Here is a 21,825-nt window from a genome sequence, read left to right as displayed (position 1 = left end):
AAAGTGCAGACTCTCAGCTTTCATTTAAGGCTTTTTTCAAAAATGTAGTATGAACCGTGTAGGAATTACAACCATTTCTTCACACAGTCCCCCAACTTTAAGGGCTCATAAGTATTTGGACAAACTAACATAATCATCAATTAAACAGTCAGTTTTAATACTTGGTTGCAAATCCTTTACAGTCAATGACTGCCTGAAGTGTTGGACACATAGACATCATCAGATGCTGGGTTTCTTCCCTGGTGATGCTCTGCCAGCCCTTTACTGCAGCCGTCTGCACTTCCTGCTTGTGTTTTGGGTGTTTTGCCCTCAGTTTTGGCTGCAGCAAGAGAAACGCATGCTCAATTGGATTCAGGTCAGATGATATGACTTGGCCGTTGCAGAACATTCCACTTCTTTGCCTTAAAAATGTCTTTGGTTGCTTTTGCAATATGCTTCAGGTCATTGTCCAACTGCACTGTGAAGCATCGTCCAATGAGTTTTGAAGCATTTGGTTGAATCTGAGCAGATAATGGTGCCCCAAACACTTGAGCTTTCATCCTGCTGCTCTTGTCAGCAGTCACATCATCAATAAATACAAGAGAACCAGTTCCACTGGCAGCCATACATGGCCATGACATAACAGTACCTCCACCATGCTTCACTGATGAGCTGGTGTGCTTTGGATCATGAGCAGTTCCTTCCCTTCTTCCTTCTCTTGTCTTCCCATCATTCTGGTAGTTGATCTTTGTTTTATCTGTCCATAGTATGCTGTTCCACAACTGTACAGGCTTTTTAGATGGTTTTTGACAAACTCTAATCTGGCCTTCCATTTTTAAGGCTAACCAATGGTTTGCATCTTGTGATAAACCCTCGGTATTTATTCTAGTGAAGTCTTGTCTTGCTTACAAGAGCAGCAGGATGAAAGCTCAAGTGTTTGGGGCACCATTATCTGCTCAGATTCAACTAAATGCTTCAAAACCCATTGGACGATGCTTCACAGTGCAGTTGGACAATGACCTGAAGCATACTGCAAAAGCAACCAAAGACATTTTTAAGGCAAAGAAGTGGAATGTTCTGCAATGGCCAAGTCATATCATCTGACCTGAATCCAATTGAGCATGCGTTTCTCTTGCTGTAGCTAAAACTGAGGGCAAAACACCCAAAACACAAGCAGGAAGTGCAGACGGCTGCAGTAAAGGGCTGGCAGAGCATCACCAGGGAAGAAACCCAGCATCTGATGATGCCTATGTGTCCAACACTTCAGGCAGTCATTGACTGTAAAGGATTTGCAACCAAGTATTAAAACTGACTGTTTAATTGATGATTATGTTAGTTTGTCCAAATACTTATGAGCCCTTAAAGTTGGGGGACTGTGTGAAGAAATGGTTGTAATTCCTACACGGTTCATACTACATTTTTGAAAAAAGCCTTAAATGAAAGCTGAGAGTCTGCACTTTAAGCAGGTATTCATTGTTTCATTTAAAACCTATTGTGGTGGTGTACAGAGCCAAAATGATAACAAGTGTATCATTGTCCAAATAATTATGGACCTGACTGTATGTATTCAGTGTTATATATTTTCTCAAAAATATTAATATATCTAATAATATATATTCCTTAAATAAATAATCATTAGAAAACAGTACAAAAAATCTTGATTGTACAAATAAGATTATTAGTTGCTATACAACACCATTTGAAATGTTTAGGCCTACTGGGAATTGAGCACATTATGGCCTTGGCCCCTTTCCAAACAAACAAAGAAAGTATTGCCTATGTGAATTTCTGGCAATGCTGCTGTCACAAAAAGCTGTAAATAGGCCAACACTGACACATATAACTTGTCAGCCATGAGAAGTTATTAAAATGAACATTCATGCTACTCAGTTGAGCAAATTATTTTATTTTTTTTTATCAATATTTTTTTGGGGCTTTTGCCTTTTAATGATAGGACAGCTAAGTGTGAAGGGGGGATAGAGAGAGATAGAGAATGACATGCAGCAAAGGGCCACAGGCTGGAGTCGAACCCGGGCTGCTGCGGCAACAGCCTTGTACATGGGGCGCTTGCTCCATCCACTGAGCCACTGACACCCCCAGTTGAGCAAATTTTTAGCAGATGCCTATTGCAGGGACTTGGTAATTATGGTGTACCATGGGCAGGCAGCATCGATGGAACCACTGAACGAGGTGGTCAGTCGCATGCCATGTGAGCATAACATATGCTTGAAAGCAGGGGTAGACTGGGACACAAATTAAGCCCGGGACATTCAGGCGCACCAGCACACACACTGGCCCACGCACCGGCCCACACACGGGCCCACATGTTTCTACCTATAATCCTCTATATGCTCTAAATGCAATAATGTATTGGCCACAAATGGCTATGTGCTTATTATTTAACATAAAATATGAGCATATGACTCTATCCTAATGCATCTAATTTTATGCACAATATAACTGTCTGCCCGGCCCTGCCCAGCCCTGCTCTTGTGTAACTTGAGCCCAATTTATATCTCCACAGCTCACAGCTATGCAGCCGTTCCTTAACATCTGCAGAGTTTGGAGAAAACTCTTTCTCCAGAAGAAGACAGAACCGCCGAGGCCCCGCTTCTTTAATCGAGTCGACTCCGCTGATCCTTCTTCTGTGAGGTCGCATGCTTGTCGCTCCAAGCAACCCAGGTAAGAGAGATTTAGTCTGGGCAGAGACTTTACATCAAGCGCGTACTTTGAACTATTGCTGTGGACTGTAAGGACCGCCACATCCTTTTGATGTTTGATCTTTGATTACTATTTTGTCCTTGTTCTCGTAACGAGCTGTTTTGTTGTTATTCACTTGGTGAACTGTTAGTTTGTGCCGGCTGCACGTTCACAATACGCCGCATTCCTATCTGGAACAAAGACCAGCGGACAGTAGACTGACCCCAGTGCGTCCACCGGCCTCTGAGGGATAGGAAGGCGATAATTGTGGTTCCCCACAGCAGCTATTACCTAGTGTTAATTCTGAGCGCTTGCTCCGCTTTTTCTCCTTCTCCCTCTCTCTCTTACTAACCCTGACACACACACTTGCATGCATACCTCATACCTGTGGTAAAATTACACATTGCCCTGTGAGCGACTCCTTCGGAGAGCTCGGCATTACCACAGCCTCCACGCACATGTGTAAGCCCAGCTACTTGGTTAGAGCATACAGTGTGTTCAATCCGGCTGGACGCCACTTGTGCGTACTTTAAAGGATCACGTGGAGCTAGCGGCTTTGTCACCATTGTCTTGCTTAAATCTCCTGCCTCACTCTCATCAGTACCTGGCGAGATGTGTCCGCCATTTTAGGTCTGTGTTATTGTGACCCCCCACAGGTCATGTCGGCCATTTCCTTTCTCTCTCTCGTCTCTCTGAGACGAAATCCTTTTTGACTGAATACATGTTGGTCATTGATCCCTGCTCCCAGGGTGGTGCCCCAGAATTATTATTTACATAAATAATTTATTTTTCAATTAATTACAATCAGTGATTAATAATCAATAGTCAACCTGCCTGGTGCCCCATGTGAGGCTATCTTAAACCAGCTTTGATCCAATAATTGTATACAATAACCCACAATAATCAATTTGAAGTTTTAAAGCAAAATTTCCATTTTCTTTAAATATTCAGTCTATCAAAGATTGCATTTTGCTTAACTGCCCACTATAGCCAGTCGTGCTTTGTGACTGCTGCAGTGTGTACTAGTGGTTAGTGCTTGTATTCATTTATTTGTTCCGCTTATGTCCACATGCAGCAAACAAAGTCACAATTGTAGGGAACATAAATTAGGGCGTCACATGGAGGCACCAATTATGTAGGGATCAACATTTCTAGGTGTCACACGGAGGCACCAATTATGTTGGGAACAACAATATTAGGCCTCACCAAGGGGACACCATTAATGTTGTAAATTGGCTATCGGAAATAATTATTAATAATAATTAATAATTATGTTAAATAATGTGACTTAATTAACATGAAATGACCTTGTGGGACACCATTCCCATAAAGGGGAAAATGGTAGCCAGTTAAAGATATCAGTCACATAAAATACGCTAAACTATTAATTTGGAATTTTGATTAATAATTAAATAATAACCATAACCAAAATTAACAGTAAAGCCTGAAGGATTTCAGAGTTCTTGAAGCAGCAGAGGTTGACTATTCATTCACTCTTGTGCAACTTTAAACAGACAACAGGTATTATTAATTCCAAGGAATTATATTTTTTCATGAAGTAGCAAAGCAAAACCAAACACACAAATTCTAACTAACAAACTATACAACCTTGGTGTGTGTGTGTGTGTGTGTGTGTGTGTGTGTGTGTGTGTGTGTGTGCGCGCGCGCGCGTGTGCGTGCGTGAGAGAGAGAGAAAGACAAAGGCGGGTGTGGTAATCAAAGGGCCGTTTGGCCTACAAAACAATGGTTGATAACAGAACTACAAGATGGCCGAATCAAAGCTGGCTTCAGATCGGGGGAAGTCTTGTCTGACCGTGTGGTCAGGACAAAGACAAAGGAAAACAAGCGGGAACTCTGAGTTGCCTCTTTTGGTGTAGCTCTGTTGAAAGCCTATTTGTTAATGAGTATCTGAAGGTGATGTGTTGCACACGCTCTGGATTAGTGCAGAGATTGTTTAGTGGTGTGCAAGAATCTGTCTGTGAACAGCATTAGCAACTAAACACTTAGCTTTGGCAAAGCCAACTAACCAATGACCTAACTGCAAACAATCACAACAATAACTCGATGACAGCATTAACTCACATACAACAAGTTACAGTCTTGCTTAGCCTGTAAAGCTGTGATAAGCTATGCCCAGTTGTTACGTTACCAATCCTTGAATGGATGGAAGAAAGAGTCGCTTTGGTGGTGTACTGCTTTGTTAGCTGGCAGAGGAAGGCGGGAAAGAGCTGTGGTTCCAAATGCAGTCTTTGTTGTGTCCTTTGTGCCAAAGGTGAAACTCTGAGGAAGCTGGTCGCTCAGGGTCTTTGCAGAGTTAGACGCTGGGTGCTAACTTACTTGGTTCTCCTTGTGGCTAGAAAGCTAGCTGCAAACCTTGTGCTTATGTGGCGATACGGGGGGGAGGATGGTGCAGTATAAGAGGGTCTTCAGTCAATCTGGTTAAATTGTACACTTCAACTATATTGTTGCCAACAACGCCACCTGGGGAATTTCGCCCCAGGAATTACTTTTACACCAAGTGCACCTTAAGACACGCAAGTTCGTTTTACTCAAGGCAGATATGACACGATTCCTTGTTTCTAAAAAAAAGGCATATGCTTTATTACAAAAAGACAATTTAAAACAATAAAACACCAGTTACACAGGGGCAAATAAATGGGGGACTAAACTAGGGCTGAGGCTTACTGGGGTGAAGAGGCTATTGATGGTGTGGAGAAACCCCAACCAAAAATATAAGCACCCAGACACTCGTGACAGTCACACACGCACACAGTGAGGAGACCCAGAACCCAGGGGAGCACAGCACACGAAAAGGTCACCACCACCACCACCGGACCTCAGCAACTAAAAAGGAAACAAAGGGGAAATTAGTGGGGTCACACCAACACAATTCAATAAACAAATATCCTAAACAAAACAGGCCATTGGCAGGCAATATAAATCATAAACTAAACAAAAATACAAACTGCCAACCGCCAAATAAAGAAAAGACAAATACTGAAAAAAAGAATTAATCCTCTGCCTAAACAAAATATCAAAGCCGAAGAAATTAGGGAAATCAGACAAACAGGCAGAGGGAACTGAATACAGTAACCAAGAAAACAAAACCAATCCACCACAAAAAGGGTTTAACCCCACTCCCCAGTCGAACTTCGTTAAAATTGAGTTAATTAAATGGTCGGTAAAACATAATACCAAGGCGTACAACGCAGGCAGATCAACCAAAACGAGTAGACAAAACAGATTAAAGCAAAAAGGAAGTCAAACAACAAAAGCTAAGCAGCCGCGGTGAAAAGCAGCAGCTGTGAGAAACAGCGATCCAAAAGCAGCCGCAAAAGAAGCAGCAAAAAGCAACAAAAAGAAAAAAAGCAACAAAATGAAAACGCAGCAGCAAAAAGCAGAAAGCAAAAACAAACAAAAAAAAAAACAAAGCAGCAGCGGTCCCCCGTAGCTGGTGGTGATGTGTCCCTTTAAACCCTGGCCGCAAACCCGGTCAGCTGGTGCTGACGTCACTCACGCACCATTGGCAGGCGTCGCTCACGCACCATTAGCAGAGGGATCTGAGGACCCGATAAATTTATTGTCTATAAATTTCGCATGTGCATACAACAATTGGGAATGCAGGAAGCTACATACCAGTTAGCATGTCGACCAGTATGACACACACACCAGAGGAAGAGGGAGAGGGTAACGCGCAGCTACCGGCGTCCACCTACAATCAGGCTATTGTTAGCCGCAGTCATTATCAGCTGTGTAACAGGCAGAGAGGGAGACACTCACCACAGCAGGCCATTTAGGTGACACACACACTAGCCTGGGAAGCACCAAGTCAGCCACTCTGCAACACAACACAAAATCATTAGCTCCCTGCCACATGAGCCGAAAGCAGCAGGTGAGCAGACAAGCCGCGTTACCTGTCCGAAGCAAAACGTCCGGCTCGGAAATGACGTCACCCGTCGGAAGCAGCGAGAGAGAGAGAACTGGCAGGGGGGGGGGGTCGCCCCTTTTATAGGTGGGTGCGCCTCCGGTGGTTGGCTGTGCCATTGCCAATTAGGCATGGCAACCCACAGGTCTCTATACTGCCACACTTACAAACTTCTCTAGTTCAGGTTTAGAGAGTCTGTGATCAATTGCCCCACCTTTGATGGTTCAGGGCAAGGAGCAAGGGTCTGAGCATCTGGGCTGTTCCAGGTCCAGCAGGAAAGAGAAAGACTCTGAGAGAATGTAGGACTTACCTTAGAGTTTGTGTGAGGTGACCCCCTGTGGAGATGAGTGTCAAATAGCTGTCTTTGTTAGAAGAACAAAGAGCATGCAGAGAAAAAAAGCCTTCACATGTCCAGTTTAGATTTTAACAAATGACAAATCATCTGTAGTCCTGTGAATCCCAACACAATCAAAAAAAATTTAATACTCATTCCATGATCGAAAAGGAGCAGGGAGAAGAAAACAATCTTATTTTACCTGCCCCTCTCTCAAAACACAAATAAAAAAAGAAATAGATGGTCTGTCAATTACAGTTAATAACCAATGCTCACAGTAATTTCTGAAGGAAACAAATGATTTAACAGAAGAATCGGAAGCCATACACAATGCCCCCTACATGTCAACTTCATATAGTACAATTATTTTTTCTTTATACATTTTGTTAAACTGAAAATTAGTTAGACATCCCTTTAAATCATTCTCTAAGAAATTCAGCAGTTTAACGCCTGCCACTGAAATACACATCTGTTTAAATGTAGTCCGTGCAAACCAGTGCTTAAATTGAAATTTTCTGCTGTGCTCACCATCCTCTAAAACACATAACAAACAACTTTTGTAAATGTTCTGGTAACACTCCACATTCTGCTCTATACATAATAACCAGTGTCCATAATTCGACTAAGTTTTTAAGTTTCAATAGTCCTGACTCGATTAACAGTCTTGTTGTCAGTTGGTGTGTTCTCTTGGATCTGCTTTATGAATGACTCTTACTGCTCTTTTCTGTAATGTAACCAGAGGCTTCATATTACTCGTGTTGCCCCACATCTCCACACAATAACTTAAGTGTGGCAGAATAAGTGATCAGAACAGAATTCTCATTTCAGTGAGATCTAACATATAAAAAAAACATAAACTTAGTTTTATTCACATCTAGGGCAACTAATTTGACGTTTCACATTGATATATAATAGGGATGCACCGAAATGAAAATTTGTGGCCGAAGCCGAAGCTGAATAATATTAAGCGCTTGGCCGAATACCGAGTACCGAATGCCGAATATCGTTGTTTTTCATTAGATTTTGCAGATGAACCCTCTCCAGATTAGTGTTGTCACGGTACCAAAATTGGGACCCACTGTACGATACCAATGAAAATATCATGGTTCTGAGTACTATCACGATACCACAGCAAAAATGAGGCAGATGTGCCTTTTGTCATTTATAAAAAGATAAATCACTTTTCTCTAATACATCAATGATATTTCAATGGAATAAATTACTTACTGACTTTTTCATACTTTAAAAACAGCATAGTCAGTGTTCGGCTGGCTCGGCTGTTCAGGTACTTTTGGGCAGTCATGACGCCAAGAAGAGGATATTATTGGAGCCGGCTTCTCCGTCGCAGGTAAGCTGATGGCTGCCGTAATTGACAGGAATACATTACTGTCTGTGTCTGTGACCCCCGTTCAGCCCACAACCGATGGGATTCGCCTTTCGTTTCTGCTGCTGGTTGAAATCTGTAGGCTGCTCGCACAGCGTGCTGAATGATTTAAACCTATTTTGCTCGCTCAAAACTATTTTTAGTCGCAAATGCGAGTGCGGTGACGGATGGATCACCACACTGCCGACATTTTACTCCGCCTGTCACGGCACGCTGTTTGGTTGCGTTATCAAAACACGCCACTATTATTTGGCCTTGCTTTTAACTTATTCCCCCAAATACCGAATGCGTGTTTTTTTGCAATATTTGGCCGAATATATTCGGTTACCGAATATTTGGTGCATCCCTAATATATAATATCAAAACTTCAGGCCCCAAAACAGAGCACTGTGGGACTCCACATTTAGGGCTGGATCTACTAAGATCCCAATTTGCGTGTACTAATTTGCCTGCGCAATCTAGAATTTTGCGTGTGGGGCTGAACCGTGGTTTGCGGGTGATTTACTAAGAGTGATTGTGTAAATGACAACAGGTGCAAACATGTTGGAGACACCCTATTAAAATGAGGGTTTTGCGTGTTTTATTGTTTGCAGCATGGCGAGTTTGGAGAGAAAGCGTAAAGTGAAATTTGACCCTATGGAATTAGAGGTGTTGGTAGATGAGGCCAATAAACACTTAAATGAGCTACAGCAAAGAAACCTGACTGTCTCACAAAGGAACGCTATATGGGAAGAAATCTGTGACCAACAGCCAGGGACCGGAGAGGGAGGAGAGGTGCGCACGGCGGGCAAGTTCCACCTGCGTAAAAGGACACACAAATAATACACTCAACTGTCACGTTTAAGTTTACTTATATTGGCTGAATATTCATTTTGTGTAAAATAGGCTGTATGATAAAGAACTATTTAGTTTTGTTTTTTGCCACAATAAATGTTAGAGCTATAGCCTAATATATTTTGTGACTGAAACAATGTGTCTATGATTTTGCGTGGCTTAACATAATTAGACATTAATGAGACTGAGTATTTCGTTTGATAATAATGTTTGGAATCTAAAAAGTGATTTCAATCATTCTTTTTTTCAATAAATGTTGATTTGCTTTACTTTGCAATGCTCTGCAGTTTATTGGGTCACACTAGCACTCAGGGGCAGGTCGGCGTTCTCCTCCGGCATTGCATTATGCTTGAGCCCGTGTTGCTTGGCGATGTTAAATAGCATGCAGCAGGTCATTACAATCTGGGCCACTTTTTCTGGCCTGTACAGCAATGTTCCTCCAGTGCAATCTAAACAACGGAACCTGCTCTTCAGGATTCCAGAGGTGCGCTCCACAATATTCCGTGTGTGGATATGGGCCTCGTTGTACCCTATCTCTCCGGCAGTGGTTGGGTTGAGAACAGGTGTCAGGAGGAAGGGGTGTAGGGGGTATGCACTATCACCTTAAAAAACATATGAATCAATATGAAACATGCTTGTTTTTAATGTAATTATTTTACAAAGGATTTTACAAATTGACTCACCTACAAACCAGCCATCTCCAAACTCGCCATTTCACAACTTGGAAAACAGAAAACTGTTTTTCAGAATAAGAGAATTGTGTACTGACCCGGGACAATTCCAAAATGGCAATGCTGAATAGGCGATATGTTTTAATGATTGTTTCCTCATTCATTCCAAAAATGTTCACACAAGGGTGAAAAATGCATTCTCTGCGTCTTCTTTCATCGTTTCGATGTCTCCTTCTTGCAACAATAACCACAGCCATGTGTGCGCAATTATGCATACAAACCATTTGCACTTCCCTTTGACACATGTTAAATATAGACGGAGTTTCTATTTGCAAAACTGCCTTCAGGTTTGATAAATCACTTTGCGTGTGCTAAATTAATATATTTACATTTTCTCCTCCCAGCACACGCACAATTGCGTGTAAAAGCCCCATATTGCATATTCATTGCAGCAAACATACTAACTGGATGCAGACACGCTATTTTGCACGTTTGAAAGACACAGTGCGCACTGTTAGTAAATCACTTTGTACATTTTTTTACGTGTGCAATGAGTTTGCACACTTTTTTATACACGCAAACCTTTAGTAGATCCGGCCCTTAATCTTTTAATAACTCCAATGTACCACCAGCAAACTGTACATATTCTTGACTGTTTTCTAAATTATACACATATGGGGTTAGAGGAGTAGTTATAAACTGGTTAAGAAGTTATTTAGACATTAAGATGGTATGATCTATAGTATCAAATGCTTTCTTTCAATCAATAAATACTAGTGATGGCCAAATGAAGCCACATGAAGCATTTTCTTCATTTTCTGAGCCCACTAGATGGCGCTCTTGGTTTAAAGAGAGAGGCTCTAAGAATAGCAATTCAGTGTGTTTTAAACCTTTTGTTGAACAAAAAGCGCCATCTAGTAGGCTCAGAAAATAAAGAAAATGCTTCATGAGGCCATCACTACTCAGGAGTATTGTTTTACCTCCAGCTAAGCCCCGCCCACAAAAAACATCATATTGTTTACTAACAGTAAAAGAGTCCATACAACTTTACAAAGCACAGTTACTACAATCTCAATAGAAAACACTGGGTCTCATTCATGAAAAGAGAGTAAATCTGTGTGTAGATTTGCACATAAAAGCCTACGCTACTAAAAACCTACTCCGGATTCAGGAACGCCGAGGGAAACTCAGATTTGATCGTCAACACGTGTATGATCATGAATGCCAATCCATCATAAAGTGACAGCGCGCTCCCAGTAATCAGCAATTAGCATAAATCCCTGCCCATGAATAGCCAATGACCACCATATAAGGAGGTGTAGGTGCATCCAGTCGACCTGTCAGTCATGGCACAAAGAAAGAAAGAGAGAGAAACAATAAAGAATTTTCCCGAAGCGGAGATCGAAATAATTTCGGGTGAAGCGGACTTAAGAAAAAACATTCTTTAGTAGTGGTGTGACAGGGACAGGCAAAGCGAAGGCCTGGAGGGAGGTAAGATGCTGTTAATGACCTTAACCTCTCCTGAATTGATCATCTTGTCGATAGCGCCGTAGGCTCGCTGCGAACAACACTCGACTCTGTAGCTTCTCTTAAAAAGGAGTTAACAAAGCAAAGAAAGTTCGCTCCTTGGTATAACTCTCAAACCCGTAAGTTAAAACAAATATCGCGAAAATTTGAAAGGAATTGGCGATTAACCAAACTTGAAGAATCTCGTTTAATCTGGGCAGACAGTCTCAAAACTTATAAGAGGGGCCTCCGCAATGCCAGAGCAAACTATTACTCAGCATTAATAGAAGAAAACAAGAATAGCCCCAGGTTTCTTTTCAGCACTGTAGCCAGGCTGACTGAGAGTCAAAGCTCTATTGAGCAGTGGCGATTGCTCTAAGACTGCAAGGGAAGCTCAGCTTCCTCTAAAATGTCAAAAAATAAGTGGTCAAATATGTACTGTTGTGTTTACATTTCATTGACTAAATATGCGCTAGAACACATTCAACTTTTGTTCAGAACCAGCTACTTATCACAGGTCACTGACGCGACTTTCTTCTCATTCACTCCTGTAGCGTCACAGTGCATTAAACAGTGGAAGCTCAGCGTCCATAGACTTCAGTGGGGAAGCATAGAGTGGGTTGTTCCACTGCAGCGAAACTAGACAGTCATTGGATAAATACTCGGTTTTGTCCCGCCCATTGGACGCTCAGCGTCTCTGGGCGTCTATGGGGCAGTGGGCTGGCCTCGGCTGGCCTGGACGCTGGGCTTCTGCATGATGATTGGATGATCTGTCTGAGGCTGAATCCCTTTTTGATTGACAGCAAAATGAGCGAATCAGCGATCTTGAAATATAAACCACCACCGGAGCATTTTTCAAGTTTCATTCCATTGTTCCGAATTGACTCTTCCAATCCTCTTAGTGACTTTTTCTTTGTTAAAAACGACTAGCGACAAATCTAGCATCTTTTTCTGGTGTTATTGGAGACTGTACTTGTGTTTGGAGACTCTGACTTCTGTCGCTCTGCAGTTACTGTCCCCAACGAGCAGCGGGTGCTGCTGTGAGCTCCTCCACCGTCCCAAAGCACTCACAGGTGGTCACACTAGCCTCGCGCAGCAGCCCCAGAGGGTAGAATTTACGTATAAATAAACAGACACATTTCATGATGTAGGCCGAAAATGAACTTCCCCTCCTTGAAAGACCAGCAGCCGCCACTGCTATTGAGCCTTGTATTCCTTTAGCCCTGAGCAGTAATGATTTTATGAGCTTTTTTAATGACAAAATTCTAACTATTAGAGGCAAAATTCATGACCTCCTGTCCTCAGATAATACCTATCTAACCTCAAACATAGCTGTAAGACCTAATATATATTTAGATTGCTTCTCCCCAATTTCTCTTCAAGAACTGACCGCAGTGATTTCTTCATCTAAATCATCAACGTGTCTCTTAGACCCCATCCCAACTAGGCTACTTAAGGAGGTCTTACCTTTAGTTAACACTCATATATTAGATATGACCAATATATCCTTATTAACAGGCTATGTACCACAGTCTTTTAAGGTAGCTGTAATTAAACGTCTCCTAAAAAGTCCACCCTGGATCCAGAGGTGTTAGCCAACTATAGACCAATATCTAATCTTCTTTCTTTCAAAGATCCTTGAGAAAGTAGTTGCAGACCAGCTGTGTGATTTTCTCCATGATAATAATTTATTTGAGGAATTTCAGTCAGGAGCACTGAGACAGCACTAGTTAAAATTACAAATGACCTTCTGATTGCTTCAGACAAAGGACTCATCTCTGTACTTGTTTTATTAGATCTTAGTGCGGCGTTTGACACAACTGACCATCAAATTCTGCTACAGAGACTGGAACACTTAATTGGCCTAAAAGGTTCTGCACTAAGCTGGTTTAAATCTTATTTATCTGATCGTTTTCAGTTTGATCACGTTCATAATGAATCATCCTTATGTACTAAAGTTTGTTTTGGAGTTCCGCAAGGTTCTGTGCTTGGACCAATCCTATTTACTCTATATATGCTTCCTTTAGGTAACATCATTAGAAATCACTCTGTAAATTTCCACTGTTATGCGGATGATACACAGTTGTATTTATCTATGAAGCCAGAAGAAAGTAATCAATTAACTAAACTTCATAATTGCCTTAAAGACATAAAAACCTGGATGAGCACCAATTTCCTGATGTTAAATTCAGACAAAACTGAAGTTATTGTTCTTGGCCCCAAACAACTCAGAGACTCTTTATCTGATGACATAATTTCTCTAGATGGCATTGCTCTGGCCTCTAGCACTACCGTAAGAAACCTCGGAGTAACATTTGATCAAGATTTGTCTTTTAATTCTCATTTAAAACAAACCTCATGGACTGCATTTTTTCATCTCCGTAATATTGCGAAAATTAGGCCTATCCTGACCCAAAAAGATGCAGAAAAATTGGTCCATGCTTTTGTTACCTCAAGGCTGGATTACTGTAACTCTCTATTATCAGGTAGCTCTAGTAAGTCCTTAAAAACTCTCCAGCTAATTCAGAATGCAGCTGCACATGTACTAACAGGAACTAAGAAACGATATCATATTTCTCCTGTTTTAGCTTCTCTGCACTGGCTCCCTGTAAAATCCAGAACTGAATTTAAAATCCTACTGTTAACTTATAAAGCTCTAAATGGTCAAGCTCTGTCATATCTTAGAGAGCTCATAGTGCCATATTATCCCACCAGAACTCTGCGCTCTGAGAACGCAGGGTTACTCGTGGTCCCTAAAGTTTCCAAAAGTAGATCAGGAGCCAGAGCCTTCAGCTATCAGGCTCCTCTGCTGTGGAATCATCTTCCTGTTGCGGTCCGGGAGGCAGACACCGTCTCCACATTTAAGACTAGACTTAAGACTTTCCTTTTTGATAAAGCTTATTGTTAGGGCTGGCTCAGGCTTGCCTTGTACCAGCCACTAGTTAGGCTGACTTAGGCCTAGTCTGCCGGAGGACCCCCTATAATACACCGGGCACCTTCTCTCCTTCTCCTTCTCCTTCTCTCTCTCTCTCTCTCTCTCTCGTGACCAATTACTGCATCTTGTTAACTATTCTGGATGCATTCTGGATGTCACTAACTCGGCTTCTTCACCAGAGCCTTTGTGCTCCACTGTCTCTCAGGTTAACTCATATCGCAGCAGTGCCTGGATAGTGTGACGTGTGTGGTTGTGCTGCTGCCGTGGTCCTGCCAGATGCCTCCTGCAGCTGCTGTTATCATTAGTCATACTTCTCCTGTTATTATACACATATGATTATTGTCACACATGTATACTATCAGATATTAATATATTATTATTCATTATAATATTATTACTTTCATTAATGTTGTTGTCCTGCATCTCTCTCTCTCTCTCTCTCTCTCTCTCTTTCTGTTTCATTGTGTCATACGGATTACTGTTAATTTATTATGTTGATCTGTTCTGTACGACATCTATTGCACGTCTGTCCGTCCTGGAAGAGGGATCCCTCCTCAGTTGCTCTTCCTGAGGTTTCTACCGTTTTTTTCCCCCGTTAAAGGGTTTTTTGGGGGTTTTTTTCCTTATCCGCTGTGAGGGTCCAAAGGACAGAAGGATGTCGTATGCTGTAAAGCCCTGTGAGGCAAATTGTGATTTGTGATATTGGGCTTTATAAATAAAATCGAATTGAAATGAAATTGAATGTTGTCTCCGTAGTACAAAGAACCATGTCAGAGGTGAAGCATAAATGGTTTGACATGAAACTGGAGGCAAAGAAACGCATAAGCACACACACAAAAATACAGCGGTCACCAAACAAACAGAAGATTCAGTTGTGGGGTTTTGAATGAAGTGGGAACGGGAAACCAGAGACGTTTTGTGCGTAATAAACTCTAAATCAGTGATGGCTGTCAGAATGTAGAGCTATTTAACATTTATTTTAACAAATGATATGGATAACATATAGCCTACAGCAGTTTTGTATGCACCATCTTCAAATTATTTGAATCTTAATAGCCTAAAGCTCTGTTTTATACAACGTAAATTAAACATTTTTCAAATCAGATTTATTCATTCAAATGATCAAAAAGCCACAAAAAACAAAAACAAAAACGTGTTGTCTCAAATAATTCTTTCAGCTGGTGTGTGCTCCTTCGTGGCTCCACCACCTGTTGCTCCTGCTGCCCCTGCTGCCCTTGCTGAACCCAGGCACCGAGGCCGAAGAGGCTGTGATCCGACTGTCCTTCCGGATATTTTTGTTATCATGATTCAACATGTAGAAAGAACGTGTAATCTGTTGAGTCGATTTACATAGATATTTCACAATCATGAACCTAATCTGGATCTTAAACCTGCTAACTGCAAACTAATTTAACTAAATGTGTTATATTTTTAATATTTTGTCAAGTTTAGATTACATGTTTCAAAGGCATTTGTGTATTGTGTACATAACAGAGCGCAATACGAATTAAAATTGTAATTTCCAATCGTGACAAGCAATATTTATGTGCTTTACTAAATTTACACAAGCACTACAAGTGGTCAGGAGCAAGAGTAGATTTTGTTAGTAGCTACGAAAAGATCGAAGCTACTAAAATATTGACGAATGCGGACATGCACGTAAATTTCCGTCTGCGAACAGTTTACACACAAATTTTTTCTGCTCATGTTTCATGAATGAGACCCATCGGGTGGGAAGCATAGGTGCAGTACTTGAAACGGCCATCATGGAGGTGATGCTCCTGGAACAACTGGTGGTTCTCCCTGTGATCCACCCTCTTTTTCTGTTTCCCTGTACCCAACAAACTATTTGCTGACAGCCTCTCACCCTCAATCAGAGTTACAGCAAGTGCCCTCTGCCTGTCCGTTTAGGAAATGAATAATAATAATAATTAAAAAAAACAGTAGATTGATTACAAGGGAAGGTTAGGGCAGTGGTTCCCAACTAGCAATCCAAAAGTGGGTCGTAGGCCCATTCTGAATGGACCTCAAGTGACTTGCAACTGTGTCAAACACACTTTATCTTTAAGTTCAGTGAAATTCTGGCACAGAGCTTTTATATTGAAGTGCTGTTTCCTGCTGTAGAGTGAGTTACAAATGGACAGCTACATGACAGAGACAATAAAGTAGCTTGATGACATGGCCAACCACAAGTATGACACTGAATATATTTAACCGTGTGGACCTTGAACTAATGACTAAGGAGAAGTCTGAACCCCGTGGCTGGAGCTGTTCAGAACCAGTGGATAAGAAGGTGATGGGATGGTTGCCTGGCAACAATCCAAAAGGAACAGCAAGCTTTTTACTGGTGGCATTCACTTAAAAAAAAAAAAAAAGGCGGTGCAGTGTGCCTTTTGTTGTACAACTTGCAAAACGCTTTCTGTGTGATCAGGGGCCTAAGGATAATGGTTGGATAGATTGTTATGGGAGGCAGTAACAAATTCAGTTCATTTCAATTTCATTGCCATTACACTTGCATTGAACAACACATAGGCTCACCATTGCCACTTGCTAAAAATTAACAAACAGTATTTAATACATAATTGTAAATGTTACTATCTAAAAAAGGTTGCTGTAGGTCTACTGCAGGCCTAGGCCACAATTACACAGGAAACGTTTTAGCAGCTGGAGGCTGCCCTTTGTAGCCTAATTTTTTTTTTTTTTTTAAATGAGAATGAAGCTTTTTGCTTGCTGTTTTTGCGTCGCTACGCACCTCGTGTTTATGCATTCCAGTGCAGAAAAGCACCCCACGTCATTTCTACTTTTTTCGCATTGTCCAATCAGTTGATTTAAGAGGCGGGCCCTCTGTGGTGGTCATGGCACCAGTTGATAAACAATGGAGGAGACACTGTTGGAAGCGGTTGCTGGATACCCAGAGCTATACGGTCCGACGATAGACAGCAGACTGTCAAACTGTCCCCAAGTCACCTGAAAATATGCCTTGAAACAGCCATCATGGAGGCGAAGCTCCTGGAGCAACTGGTGGTACTCCCCGTGATCCACCCTCTTTTTTAGGGTCTCATGTAGCCTACCCACGCAGATCTGTTTCACTCTGCCCAACAAACTGAAAGCCTCTCACCCTCAACCAGAGCTACAGCAAGTACCCTCTGCCTGTCCAACTAGAGATACTGATCATTGTTAAATAAATATACATAAACGGTAGATTAGTCACACAGAGAAGTTAGGATAAGGAGGTGATGGCCTGGTTGCCTGGCAACAATAAAGAGGTGCAGCAAGCATTTTGGTTTTTTTGTTTTTACTGGTGGCATTCAGTTTTAAAAAAAAGGCAGTGCCAAGCGCCTCACGTTTTGCAATCTGCAGAATGCTTTCTAGTTGTGATCGGGGCATTACACAGCCTACCTTTAGACAGTGGCCTAATTGGCTAATAGACTGTCTTTACTGACATGGAGCTCACACTCAGTGGGGATGTTTTTATTTTGCAGAGAAGGCATAGATGCTCAGGTTTCTAGACACAGCATTATGCCTCTGTGTAAATTCTGAATCATTGTTATGTGGCACTTGCAATTTCCAGAAGCGTCAGACAGTGGCGCCAGTCTCACAGTTTAAATTGTAGCCTGTACCCTTCTATGTCTCAGTCTAAGCAGATTGTTCCGATTTTTTTGAGTCATCAGTGAAACGGTAGGCCTATGTATATTTTTTAACTTAGTTTTCTCCACATGTAAATATTATTTCCTTAAGGATACTTGTCTTTTGAAGTGTATCATTTTGCGCTACAACAATTTTTCAGTAATTCTGGACTGTCTCCTTTCCTTCTGAGGCATGAACTCTAAGTGTTCAGTGTAATTATTTTGCACAGGTAAACACAGCAAATCTCCTGGTACAGAACTGGTTACAGACTCAGCAGTCATAAAAAAAAGGAAAGAGTGGTTTGTCTTTCTAACAGAAGCATCAATCATCTAAGAAGTATACGCAGCTCCCAAATGCTTTAAATTATTTGACATCAAAATGATCCAAGCTTCACTGAGAACACAGTCAACTTTGATAGCAAGTCCCTGTAGAACACGCGCACACACGATCTACACGCACGACCACACCGGTGCTGCTTTTTTAAATCCACCTGTTCACGCGTTTTTCTGCGCTTTCTGCCCGCTGCTGCCGATAGGTTTGTTTGTCAGGGAGAGGAAACACTGTTTTTTTTACGCCTTGTGCACAAAGTGGCACAGAGCACAGATCGGCTCCAGCACGGCTCCTTCTGTCGCTAATGAATGGATTCCCTGCAAATCCACCTCTCTCGGATGCTTTTGAGCGCAGCCTTCTCATAGGCTATTATTAATTTCCAGTCATCTGTGGGGAGAGTGCTGCCGTTCTGTGGTTAGGCTACATGATTATCTCACCAACGCTGTGGACACTGATCGTTGAACATGCCAAGTGCACTGATTTGAGACCAGCTTTGACTTCAGAGTCGCATCAGCGCTGCTGGGTGGACACAGAGCTGATCATCTGGAGAGGGTTTCTGCAACAATTTGTTGCAAACATTGTGAGGGGCGAAGTCATGGTGCCGTTACCACATCGGCTTCTCATGGCACCGTGAGAACTTTGTTCTTCCGGACTCCCCCCCTTTCCCCCTTTATTTCTTTTACATGTTTGTCAGCGGGATCGTGCTTCTTTGGGAAAATATCCACCATTTTGCGTTTCAATTATGTTCACTTTTGCTGCCTTCTGCTACATGCTGTCTCTGGTCCTCTGTGTGTCCCTGATCTTCTTTGCAATATGGCACGTAAGTACCGCAGAATGAGTATATGTAGTCTTTTTCTTGTGTTTGATAAGCAGCGGATGGCTCTGATCATCGGAGATGGGTGCTTACTGGACGTGCAGGTGTGATATGGGTGTGTAATAGTGCCACATATACCCCGCAGCGCTGAGCATTCATTAATTTCAAATGTATGTTTTCGTTCATAGAACACATTGCGTGATCCTTTTTTGTTAGATATCTCCTTCAACAGGAAGGTGCGCACCTGTATCTTCAGCTCCTGCTCCATCATTCATACATGCATCCATCATTTTCACCACTGTCTCTATGTTATCAGTCTTTCTTCTTATGTGGGTACTTAACATATTCATGCTGACCCAATTTGATATGCAGAGGGGCTTGCAGCCCCATGCAGCATCCTCGATCAATTAAACGACCTTCCTTTCAGATCAATTAGAAAATCTTGTAGTGTTACCCCCCACTCCCATCCCCACCCCCAATCTCCCTGCTCTGCTCCCTCTGCCTTTAATCAAGCCTGAGCTCAGCTATACACCAGTACCAATATGACTGACTGCATTATTATATTTGAATAATCTAATTATTTGCTCCCTGAGCAACATCTCCATCATGCAGGGCCTTATGTAAAGACAGATTTGGGTCAGGTCTTCCAGCCTAATGCCCAGAATCTGCCTTTTGCATGGAAACAGAAACAGACCTGATGCACTTGGGATGACTGATCCTCTGGCAATTACAACTAATAGTGGGTCTGCCTGTCTGTCAGACAGGGGGCCATGTGTCTGCTCACAGAGCAGAAATAAAAAGACCAGGACAATCAGATTGTAGATGGTAGTACAGTTAAAACCAAATTGTTATGTAAAAAAAAATAAAAACAGACTAAATATACAGCAGCTTTATGGAACTAGTGACTACACTGATAAGGAAAGCCATCACTGTGTCGTGATTCATTACAGAGGGACAGAAACCACCACCTCCTTCAGTTCTGTCTGTGATGTACATTCAGCACTGGTGGAAGGATCACAATGGAACACATCATTCTGTAGCTTCAGCAAAAATCCTCATCGCACCAGGCTTTATTGTGTATTCTGCTTAAGACAGCAGAAACACTGAAGATGTCTCCTCCACTGATTCCCGTTCATGGTGACAGACAGACATGCAGCATAATAAGCTGGGGCTCCATACAGTGAGGAAACAGAATTATGAAGAGGCTGAAGTGGGCATTTGTGTGGCTGTAGAAGCTGCACATTAACCCTAGCCACCTGCCAAATGCTGGCAAATTTGGGCTGTAACTCTTTCACTTCTATCAGCCACTGCGGCAGGTACCCATTCCTCAATCAGTCCTTTTTCCCACTTGGAATATCAAGAACTCATGTGGTTTCAAAGAACAGATGAAAACACTAAATCCTGCTGCCACAATGGCCACTTGACCAAAAGGTTAGTTTTTGATGCCCTGAGCAGCAGTGCATTGCTAAAAAAGCAAGTGTGCTGAGTCAAACCACCCAGGCTATAAATAAAGTGAGTCAGTGTAAATGAACATAAAGAGATGGAGGCTATGAAACAGGCCACATAGAACAGACAATGGAAGACAATGAGTAATGAACTGCTCTGACTCAAACAGATGAGCAGGCCTGTCAGCAGGTAACATGAGCACCTGAGTCATAGAGGTCAGAGAATGACAAATGACTCACACCACAGATAAACTTCTGTCATTAACTGGCCATAATCAATCAAACCATACACTGACAAGTGAATTTGCTCTTTATCAACTACTCCACTCATTTTCAGCTTCTGATAAATAAAGGTAAACTTCTGAGGGTTTAGAAGTAGGGAAATTGACTGATTTATCTTCCATTCACTCATTTACATGAGGCTTTTCAGTAAGATACTTATAAGGTAAAAATCCACCTTATTCCAAGCCCTCATTATATCTTCTTTCAACTACTTTTCTCCCTTCTTTTTTGGTCATTGTCGGTTTTTCTCCTTAAAAGCCTTTGCTTTAGCAATTAGCTTGCCCTGCTACATTAGCACATTGTCAAATTTAATAGAGCTCTGCACTAGCTTACAGTAAACATCTACTTCTTTCAAAAAAAATATTTATGGTTTCTTACAACTCATAGAGAGACGTTATCATATTCACCTAACATTTAACATAATTTAGTTGATAATTTTAGCTCCATGTAAAGTAAATTAATGTGACGACGACCCTCTGCCTCAACCCTCATCCTGTAACAAGAGAACAGCCAGGAAAACAGGCACACCTAGTGGAGCAGAGGGGTCGTCACAGTGACAATCATCCTGGGTGTCCATGTTGAAACTGTGCTAATTGTATAGATCTTCTGTCTCATCGGGAGGATGTGTCTGAAGCATCCATGTTTTTACAGACATGGATGTAAACTGTAAGAGAAACTTAACGGGTGCACAGAGGCATACATCCACGGAGTGGTAATTCTATTTTTTTCATGTAGTGCAAATGTCAGTTTGAAACACTACCTAAGACTGCTGTATAACCTTAAATTGTTTTAAATATTATAGTTACTTACACAGAAGCAACATGTTTAATGCCAATGTGGCACATGCACACAACAATGTTCCATGTGACATGTTTTGTGTCATGGCCACTGATGGATGCCAGGGAAGAAATCTAAAACAGAACAAAAAAAATCCTGTCAATATCTTATACTTTAGAGAACGTTTTAAAAACATTTTTTTTATGAGACAGGGTATAAATAGCCAGTGTTAGATATATATATATATATATATATATATTGTTTTACTTCTAAAGACCTTGA

General features: G+C 41.7%; 1 protein-coding gene and 1 long non-coding RNA gene across 3 annotated transcripts in view; one reads left to right on the top strand and one right to left on the bottom strand.

The window, feature by feature from the left end:
- Window positions 1-4,911: 4,911 nt before the first annotated feature.
- On the bottom strand, window positions 4,912-6,657 carry LOC117251678 (uncharacterized). The gene is made up of 4 exons (XR_013493099.1): window positions 6,594-6,657; window positions 6,460-6,517; window positions 6,316-6,391; window positions 4,912-6,239 (listed from the first exon to the last, which is right to left on the bottom strand). It is a non-coding gene; the product is annotated as an uncharacterized LOC117251678 (long non-coding RNA).
- An 11,725-nt stretch (window positions 6,658-18,382) lies between these two features.
- The window catches only part of cnih3 (cornichon family AMPA receptor auxiliary protein 3), a 299,348-nt gene continuing 295,905 nt past the window's right edge, over window positions 18,383-21,825 (top strand). Inside the window, exon 1 of one of the 2 annotated variants that reach the window (XM_033616954.2) lies at window positions 18,383-19,045. In XM_033616954.2, the coding sequence (XP_033472845.1) occupies window positions 18,968-19,045 (78 nt within the window). In that variant the 5' untranslated portion in view covers window positions 18,383-18,967. The remainder of the gene's footprint in view (window positions 19,046-21,825) is intronic. The other variant, XM_033616955.2, reaches the window with a different exon arrangement.

The sequence above is a fragment of the Epinephelus lanceolatus genome, chromosome 13 (assembly GCF_041903045.1).
Source record: "Epinephelus lanceolatus isolate andai-2023 chromosome 13, ASM4190304v1, whole genome shotgun sequence".
Taxonomy (NCBI): Eukaryota; Metazoa; Chordata; class Actinopteri; order Perciformes; family Serranidae; genus Epinephelus; species Epinephelus lanceolatus.
Note: the sequence above shows the minus strand (reverse complement) of the source record. Positions and strands in the feature narration are given on the sequence as shown.